This window comes from Mirounga angustirostris, unplaced genomic scaffold, assembly GCF_029215605.1.
Source record: "Mirounga angustirostris isolate CCGP_5_RB_7025 unplaced genomic scaffold, mMirAng1.0.hap1 SCAF_12, whole genome shotgun sequence".
Classification (NCBI taxonomy): domain Eukaryota; kingdom Metazoa; phylum Chordata; class Mammalia; order Carnivora; family Phocidae; genus Mirounga; species Mirounga angustirostris.
Genome location: NW_026991720.1, coordinates 23,499,455 through 23,509,281, shown reverse-complemented (window position 1 = coordinate 23,509,281; position 9,827 = coordinate 23,499,455). Strand labels below are relative to the sequence as shown.

Below are 9,827 nucleotides of genomic sequence, written 5' to 3'. Positions count from 1 at the left end.
TACCTCTACCTTCATGTTTAATTCAGAAAATTCCATTTTATGAAACTTTAGGCTCTGAAGTGAAGAAGTGAGCACAACTCTCATGCAGTAATACCGCCAAGGCAAAGATAACGCACTGTAAGGTGTCCCGAAGGACAATACCATATAAGGAAGTGGGTTGTTGAGAACGTGGATGACTGGTCTGCATATCACTTTTTAAAAGAACTGAGCACTAACTTTGCAAGGTTGCGAAAGCTATCAGAAGAAGCATCTGGATCTAAGAGAATATGGCAAAGCTATCTGAATGAACACCAATTTTTATCTATTCTAAATGTTAAGACATATTTTTGAATGTTAATTCGTAGATATTTGTATACCCCAAAAAAGTATCTGGTGAGCAGAGTTGGCCAAGAGAAAACAGATTAGCTAACAGGCAGATGGTGGAGTCAGTCTGTGTATACCTTAATAAAGTATCTTGCTCCCTCCACAGTGTACAGACCTTCCTAGGACAGATGTGTGGCCAAGCTATTTCAAGAACGTTTCAAACTCCCCAAGTCATACTGTCTCAAGAGAACTCTGGAGATACAGCCCCCGTCCTTTGGTTCTCACCCAAGAAAGGCTTTTAAGTATTTTCAGGGTCTCTCCTTTATCCATTTTTAAACCAATTCAGGGCATTTTTGAGCATTCATTGGTTCTCCCAAGATACTGCAACAGCCATATCCCTAGGGTTGCAACGGTTCTCAAGAAAGCATCATTTAAGGGCATCTGGGTGGCTCAGTTGGTTACGCGACTGCCTTCGGCTCAGGTCATGATCCTGGAGATCCCGGATCTAGTCCCGCATCAGGCTCCCTGCTCATCAGGGAGTCTGCTGCTCCCTCTGACCCTGCCCCTCTCTTGTGTGTTCTCTCTCTCTCAAATAAATAAATAAAATCTAAAAAAAAAAAAAAAGCATCATTTATTATAGCACCAGGTTGGACTAGACAGAGTCAAGAACTTTGGACTATATTTCCAACTCTTTCTCTGACCCACTGAGTATTGTTTCTTCCTTTGCCCATTTTTTTTTTCATTCAAAAAACATTTACTCCTTGCCTACTATGTGCCAGTTCAATTCTAGGTGCTGTGTCTCCAGGACCAAGGAGAGATCAAGTTCCTCTCACAAAGCAAACATTCTAACGAAGGGAACAAACAAATAATTCCAGATAGACTGAGTGCTAGGAAGAAAATAAGCACAGTAACAGGATTCAGTGATGGGGACAGGACAGAGAGGAGGGGAAGAAGAGCCCTACTTTAGCCAGAGGTCCAGGAGGGGTGACAGGTTGGTGGAGATCTGAGTGATGAGCGAAAGATCTGAGGGAAAAGTTCTCCAGGCGAAGGGAACAAACACAAAGGTTCTGAGGTGGTAGAGTCAAAGGAACTGAAGGAAGGACTGGGAAGCCAAAAATGAAAGAAAGGGAGAGAAGGATAGAGACAAGCAGGAGAGGTGGCAGGGGCTGGAGAACCGAGGGCACTGCCTGTTGCAGGAGCTACACCATCTCAAGTCTGGGGCGGACTTCAGGAGGACCAAGTAGCTGCAGGCCACTGCACAGAGAATGATGACGTCTGCTTTAGAACGGGGCCTCAGGGACTAGGGTGAAGACATAAAGCCCATCTTCAGGTCATCCTGGGGCCAAACATTACTCAGCTGACCAATCCTTATGGCCTCCTCTAGCCCAATCCCCTGGTCCTGGAACCCCCTGGCACTATCCGGGACTTAGTCTACTTGGTCTGTTCTAGAGATGGGACTCATGCCCCTCTGACAGCTACACTGAAGTTCTTCCAAAATCCGATTCCTTGTGACTTTTATTCATCTGCCTCCATATATCCTTCTGGGCTCTACCAACAGCTAATAACATTCCAAGAATTCCCTTCTCAGGCAAGTCAGACCAGTTTCTTTCAGTTACTCATCTGACTTTCTAAACTTTTTAACTTTTTATTATGGAAAATTTCAAATGTCCACAAAAGCAGAGAGAACAGTATAATACATCTGCATTTACCTACGACCAGATTCAACAACAATCAACTCATGACCGATTGTGTTTCCATCTCTCTTTTTGATTTCCTTCACCAACTTGGTCATTACATTTGTCTCATAGATGTGGTGTGGCCAACCCGGGGTATTAGCAGCTGACTCTCTGGAGACATCCCGTTTCTACTACTACAGCTAACCGTCCTATTACATGTGTGGCAGCCATACTGTTGCTTCATAATGTGAATTCAATCAACTCAAACTCTCCAACCGGAATTTATGCAGTAGGGTTTTTGAACCCCAGTGAAGGAATTTATGTTTGCTCCCAGTGATTTTCACCTTATCAGATTCAGCCCATTCCTTCACGCTACCGTAATCTTTTTTGGATCTTGACTCTCTAATATTTATTCACCATCCCTCCCAGCTTTTGTGATACCTCTAAAATTTTGGGAAATAGAGTCATCTCTATCCTCTTTGAGTTTAAAAGATTATGAATTAGAATGGATGAATTAGAAAAACAGTAGAGCCAAAATGGATCAGAGAAAACTTTGGTTCAATTCCTTACTCTACAGATGAGAAAACTAAGGCTCAGAGAGTCTGTGTCTGGTTCAAGGCCACCCATTAGGTAAGGCAGGACAAGCTAGAGCCTAGGTCTCATGCTCACCGCTCCCTCGACCAACTCCTACCTCTGTTAAGTCCCGAGGAAAGAAAAGGTGGGTCATCACCAGCCAGGCTAGTGACAGTGGGCCACTGCAAACTGATTTCTAGTCAACTGCCCAGAATAACCTACTTATCTGACAAATAATTATCAGGTGTTGCTCTCTGCCAGGCCCCACTGCTCTCAATGACTTTCCCAGTCTCTCCCACTGTCAGAGATTAGGTTGGAAATCATTTTTCTCCGTTCTTACTTAATTCCTGCATTATTTAGAACTATGTAACTGAATTAGAGTTAGGAATGTCAATGTTCATAAATAATAAAGGATTCACATCTATTAGAAATGAGAAATAGTTTGTTATTCAAAAAGCCAAAAAATAGCTCATTTAGAGGAGACACTTAACAAAATATACATCTTAAAAATTCAGTCCTCAAGAATCCTTTTTACAACTGTTTCCATTTGAGAAACAAAGGATTAAATGGGCAATAATTACAGATACAATTCACACAATAACTTGGATAATACACAATAAGCATCGTGATGTTTTTCTGAGATTTCTCTCTGTGGTTCACTAATCACGCACTGGGGAGGGCCCAAAGTTCAAATGTGCACAGCCCAGGGGGTCTCCCAACAAAGTGGCAGTGCCCTGGGGAGGAAGGGGAGTGTCCTTCCCTCAGAGAATAACATTAGGGGGAGGAGGGAGACCTGGGAGCTTGACAAAGAATCCATCTTCTTATCCAGTCTGCTGCCACCATCAACTGTCAAACCATTTGCTCCTCTTTGCAAGAGGTACTCCTTTAGAAGGTCCCAGTAATTTCTGCTTATATTGTTCGACCAGCTGATTGAAGCGGATTTCGGTCTTATTTCCCTTAGCTTTTTTCCCAGGGGCCTATAAATGAAAGGTAAGGAAAAACAAGATCAATTTCAAGCATTGAATGTCACCTTACCTTCATGCCACCCAAGAGAGAATATAAGAAATCTTGTCGGCCACAGGAGGTGGATATTCAGAGAGTGACCCTTAGAAAAACCCAAAATGAACCATCCATTGGCAGAAACCAGACCAGGAATGCCTAAGAGAAGGGCCCCACTAAAACACTCTGCAGATGCTTCAGAGCTCTCACTCTCAAACGCTTCTGCAAGAACCTTCTCGCAGATGAGTCAACCCAGAGTTCGCACCTTCTTGCTGGCCCTTTCCCTCGAGGAGAATCCTGCTTATGGGATTTCAGAGATAGAGCTCTGTAAGATAGTACGGTATGGGTCAGACTTCCCAGAGGCACAGATTCCTTGAGTAGGAGAAGCTAATGCTTCTTTCACCCTTGAAATTTAAAGGAAAGGGACAAGAGAAGGGGAAAAGAAATCTTAACCTCAAATGTTCAAGAATGTAGAACCACAATTTTCTACTAAAAGGAACTAGGGCGTGCTTGGAAAAATGGCTAATGCCAGGACCAGGAAAGAAATATGTAAGATGAGCTGGGACATCTGGTTGTACCAGAAAGCAAGGACACCACCAAAGGCAGGGCATATCAGAAGGACTCAGGAGCCAACCTGAAGGGCCTTCTGCTGGCCTAAATGGGACAAGAATAATAATTGCATTTGATTGCAACATATCAGATATATAAGAACTCAGGAATCTGGGGTGCCTGGGTGGCTCAGTTGTTAAGGGTCTGCCTTCAGCTCAGGTTATGATCCCGGGGTCCTGGGATCGAGCCCCGCATCGGGCTCCCTGCTCGGCAGGAAGTCTGCTTCTCCCTCTCCCACTCCCACTCCCCCTGCTTGTGTTCCTGCTCTCGCTGTCTCTCTCTCTGTCAAATAAATAAATAAAATCTTAAAAAGAAAACAACAACTCAGGAATCTGTAATACTAAAAAGATCTTATTGGTCACCATAGGAGGTTGGTAGGGCACCAACTCGTTACTCTGAAAACTGATAAAGAGAAATTAAATCAAGCATTTATCCTGCCTTTCCTATACATATGGTATTTCATGGTAACCATATAGTTGACAAGGGAAGATTTTTTTCTCTAGAATTCTACCAAAATAATGCAAAAGAACTGAAAAACAAACAAACAAACCCAAAAACAAAACGCTAGAAAATCACCATTCTGCACCCCATATTGAAATCATGGATCTAGACAGTAATCATCAATGGGTACTAAAACTATTAGGTGAGAGACTGACGGGAACTTCACAAATGGAAGAGAGGAGGACAATCTCTAAGCCTACAGATCTACTAATCAACCTGAGCATCAGCTAAACATGGGGTAACCAGACGTTATGTGCCTTAGGATGCTGATGTGACAGAAAGCCCAGCACCACTCATGAAATATTCTTGCCAAGAAACCTGAACTTGAGGGGCACGTGGCTGGCTCAGTCGGTGGAGCATGCGACTCTTGATCTCGGGGTTATGAGTTCAAGCCCCACACTGGGTATAGAAATGATTTAAAAATAAATAAAATCTGTACAAAAAGAAAAAGAAAACTGGACTTGAATCTAATCAAGCCTGTACATCTAACTACCAGTTTATAGACAATACCAGGCATCACAGGACAGGCGAAATGACACAAGGCAGCAAGCAGCTAAACTCAAAATGTAATACATTCTAAAGGGCAAATAACTCAGTTTCTCCAACAAATTATCAGCATGGAAAAAAGGGGGCTGATGAGGAAGACTGAGTTATTATAGGAAAAAAAAGATTTAAGAGATATAAAAACCAAATGTAATGTGTGGACTCTGTCTGGATCTTAATCTGTACTAACCAACTACAAAAGAATATTTTTGAGGTAACTGGGGACATTTTAATACGGGCTGCATATTAGATGATATTAAAGGCTTCTTATTAATTTCATTAGATATGATAATGGCATAATATGTACATATTTTTAAGGCCCAGTCAGTTGGAGATGCATTCTGGGGTATTTTTCTGAGCAATACACCTCATTTTCATATAAGGCATATTTACATGTGAAGCTGAGTTTGCCTTAATATACTCTGGGCAGGGGGCGGTATGTATGAAGAATAGGTAAAATAAGAGAATGACTGAAGTAGAGAAACTAACATGTGGGTTCTTTCTACTTTTATTTTATTTATCTATTAATTTACTTAGTTAATAACTTATTTATTTACTTATTTCTTATTTATTTTATTTAAGATTCTTTTAAGTAAAGCTCCATGCCCAGTGTGGAGCCCAACTGGGCCTTGAACTCACAACCCTGAGATCAAGACCTGAGCTGAAATCAAAGTCAGATGCTTAACCGACTGAGCCACCCAGGCGCCCCTAAGATTTTTAAGTAATCTCTACACCCAACATGGGGCTTGAACCTACAACCCCGAGATCAAGAGTTGCATCCTCTACAGACTGAGCCAGCCAGGTGCCCCCATTTCAAGTTTATTTATTTATTTTTCTGAATAATTTCTACATCCAACATGGGTCTCGAACTCATGACCCCAAGATCAAGAGTCACATGCTTTTCTGACTGAGCCAGCCAGGCGCCCCCAGGTTCTCTCCACGTTTACAGCCCCACACCTCAACAGCCTCTAAAAGAGGGTGTTGCAATCCAGAAGCCCTTTCTTTTTGCTTAACTAATCAGGGCACAAAAGTGGCTACCAGCTGTGGCACAGCCTTGCCGTATCAAAGCCTCGTGCCCTACAGAACTCACCTGCTTGGAAGGTAACATCTGCTTCTCTGGCTTCTGCTGGGTCATCTGGGGCTTTGGCTTTTTGGGAGGGAGAGACTTCACTTTGCCTTTGTCCCGCAGCCTGAAATAAGAGGTCAGGTAAGTGTCACTCTGAGTTCTCCCTCTAACTGGCACCTCCGAGGCCAACTCAGCCACAGGATAAAATTCCTTATCTTACACTGGCTCTTTTCTAAGCCCAGGATAAGTCATTCTAAAAAGGGAAACTAACAGAATATCCTAAGGCTTAACATTTGTATACTCTTTTATTTCAGCCTAAAACCTCAAGGGATTCCCAAAAACCGTCATTTATTTAACAAATATTTTGTAAAGATTGACTTTTGTTGATAGCATGAATCTGCTGCCTCAAACAGGATCTGCAAGATGAACTCAAGTAGGTGGGCCTCAGCTGACAGAGACAGCCCTCTGGGTGGGAGGAAGCTCTTCAGACGAGGAAAACAATGGCACAAAAGCTGCCCTAGGAGTTCCTCCGAGGCCCCCTCCTCCGCTAGTCCTATTCCAGCCTCCAATTGTTCCAACAGCGGCCTGTCTGCCAGTATAGAGATGCTTGCACGTTAACCCTTTATGGGGACTGACACAGTGCTAAACGTACCTTTCATCCAAACAAAAGCCACAAAGAGGAAAAGGGCTAAGCAAAACCAAACGCTCTGAGAAGCCACCCGCTATGCTATGCCACCATTCTGCATCTCACCTAATTTTGGGGCCTCGGTGCGAGGGAAGCACCAGGACCTTTCTTCTCTTCTTTCCATCAGGCAGCTCCACCTGCTCCACTTCAGCCTTGGTCTGGAACCCTGTCCACGAGGACAAACGCAGCTTCCCCTTCTGCTCCAGGGGGGCCTTGCTTTGTTCCTGTGTGTGGTTTTGAGTTGCTTTCCATTGCTGGTCTTTTCCAAGTGCTGGTTGTTCCTGCTGGGGCTCACCATTTGCAGGCTTGGATTTCACTTTTTGCTGCATAAAACAAGAGACTGCCATCTAGTTTCTGGATGAAGTTTATTTGCTGGAAACACTCAGCAGAAAAGGAGGTTTACGCGAGCTTAGTGAAAGAAGAAGTCTTCCCCTGAATAGTTAGAAATTATAGGAGAGTGAATACAAGTTTACAGGCCCTGACATAGTAACAGACGGCTACCAGGTTGGGGGACACAAAACCACCACTTCCCTTTCCATATGCAGGAATAGGGGAAAGTACATGCACGCCCAAGACTCGAAAGCCAGTGGGAAGAAGAAAAAAGAAAAACCAGTAGCATGGGGCAGTTACTAAACAAATGTGTGATGGGAATCCCAGAGGGAGAAGAAAGAAAGGAACAGAAGAAATATTTGAAGTAATAAGAGAATTTACCAAACTTAGTGACAGACACTAAACATACTATTATTTAGTATTTAAGTATTCCTTTAGCAGGAAGCTCAGCCAAATACCGAACAGGATATATACCAAAAACTCTCTACCCAGGCATATCATACCAAACTGTAGAAAATCAAAGACAAAAGTGAAGATCTGGAAAGAAGGGGTGGGGGGTGAGATAAAGAATACCTTACCTACAGAAAACAAAGATATTATTACACTGAATTTCTCTTCAGAAGCCATGTAAAAAAGAACAGAGAAATATTTAAGTTTGGGGGGGAAAAAGTCACCAACCTAGAATTCTGTATCCAGTACAATCATCCTTCAAAAGTGAAGGAGAAATAAAGACTTTCTCAGACAAGCAAAATTAAAAGAATCTGTCACTAGGGGACCTGTCTTGCAAGAAAGGCTAAGTGAATTTCTTCAGAGAAGGAAGATGACTGAGGTCAGAAACTCGAATCTACATAAAGAAAGGAAGAACATTAGAGAAGGAAAAATTGAAATGAAGACTAGGAAAAGATGCTATGAGAAGGAAGACATAAAGTATGTTACGAATTTATGCTGCACTGTGGTAGAAGGAAAAAAAAGAGCCACATTAAATTAGTGTAATAATTGATACAACAAAGATCCATTATATGCCTGTAACGCGCCAGTCTCCGTTTCTAAGAAAAGGGTACAGAGGGAAAAAATAGTGTCTACCTTTGAGGACTCACGGACCAGTGGAGGATTAGAGACACACAAATAAGGCAAAGTGAAAAACTAAAGACCTTAAGGAAGTTCACGAAAGTACAAGTTATGAGGTCTTACCTCTTTTGAGAAAGGTGGGAAAATGCTACTTGAGGAAGCACATTTGATCTGAATATGGAAACTGTGTAGAAGTATCCTTTAGTCCGGGAAAGGGGCACTTTTACACAGAGAGAGCAGTATGTACAAAAGTATAAGCAACAAATAAAGCCATCTGAATCGTTTTTTAAGCCTCTAGTTTCAGAATCACTCTGAAGCAATAGCTTAAGGCAGTAAGTCAGTCTCCACCTAGGACAACAAAGCTACCTCAAACAAGAACCAGATCCCGGATTTTCCTACCCAGGGCCGCTGTATTAACCACTGAAACTGCTCTTCCATTGGCCAGGCCCATGGTACACACCACAAAGACTGCAGATGTTTGGTATATAAGCAAATTCAGGTATATTATCCATGGAAGCTGTAGCAGTTATGGTATCAAGAATACTCTGGCCTTCTAGTCCTAGGGCAGGAGGGGTAAGAGAATGAGTACTGATTATGCGCTGACCAAGCACTGTGACCATTTAATCCTTATTGGTCATGTGAGGCAGATACTGGTAATCCTATTTTACAAACTAAACTGAAGCTGAGAAAGGTACTTAACTTGCCACAGAACTCAGGGGTACGGCCTGAGTCTGAACATGAGTAACCGTGTTCCCGTTCTTTCCTTTACACCACACTAGATTAAAAACAATACTAAAACTATCAGGCAGCACGTTTCTGGAGCCATCTAAGAAGAAGGAAGAATTACGGAAGAGATAGCTGAAATCTACAGCAATGTAAAACTTTCATCTGGGCCATTACCTTTGACAGGCACGTCACCAAACACTGAACTGCTCTTACTTATTGCTAATAACATCAGCCTGATGCTCCTCTCTCCTTCCTTTCCCCTCTGTGGACCTCTCACAAGAAAGGCCAGCAGAGAAGATGGCCTGGAGAGTTCTAGGGAATTAAGAGTAAAGGGTAACAACCTAATGAGGTAGAGACCTACTTCAAGGGTGCAGAACCACAAACTGAACAAAATAGGAGTTTAAATATAGCCTGAAAAAGACTGTTTTAACTGAACTATACACTTAAAAATAGTAAATTTTATGTTAGGTGTTATCTGACCACAATTAAAAAAAAAAAAAAACAAGCAAAAACAGAAAAACATTTCAGTTCTATACCAGGCTGCGCTGAATCCTCAGTTCCTTTATTTTAAGTTTTCTTCGATCCTCCAAAGAGAACTCCACTATCGGTCTCTGTGTCAGAAGGAGAATGTCATTCAGTAGATTTCTTAAGTTTCTGAGTGCAGTGAGCTGAGCTGTCCCCCACCCCTGCCCCCTCTCTTGCTCACTTACTCTACTTAAAGGTAAGAGGCCATTCTGCACAAAGTCTA

General features: G+C 42.5%; 1 protein-coding gene across 2 annotated transcripts in view; it reads right to left on the bottom strand.

Moving 5' to 3' along the window:
• Positions 1-2,520: 2,520 nt before the first annotated feature.
• The window catches only part of RBM28 (RNA binding motif protein 28), a 31,383-nt gene continuing 24,076 nt past the window's right edge, over positions 2,521-9,827 (bottom strand). Inside the window, exons 16-19 of one of the 2 annotated variants that reach the window (XM_045869863.3) lie at positions 9,616-9,690; positions 7,022-7,278; positions 6,295-6,394; positions 2,521-3,529 (exon numbers count right to left, since the gene is read on the bottom strand). In XM_045869863.3, coding sequence (XP_045725819.1) covers positions 3,395-3,529; positions 6,295-6,394; positions 7,022-7,278; positions 9,616-9,690 — 567 coding nt within the window. In that variant the 3' untranslated portion in view covers positions 2,521-3,394. The remainder of the gene's footprint in view (positions 3,530-6,294; positions 6,395-7,021; positions 7,279-9,615; positions 9,691-9,827) is intronic. The other variant, XM_064574985.1, reaches the window with a different exon arrangement.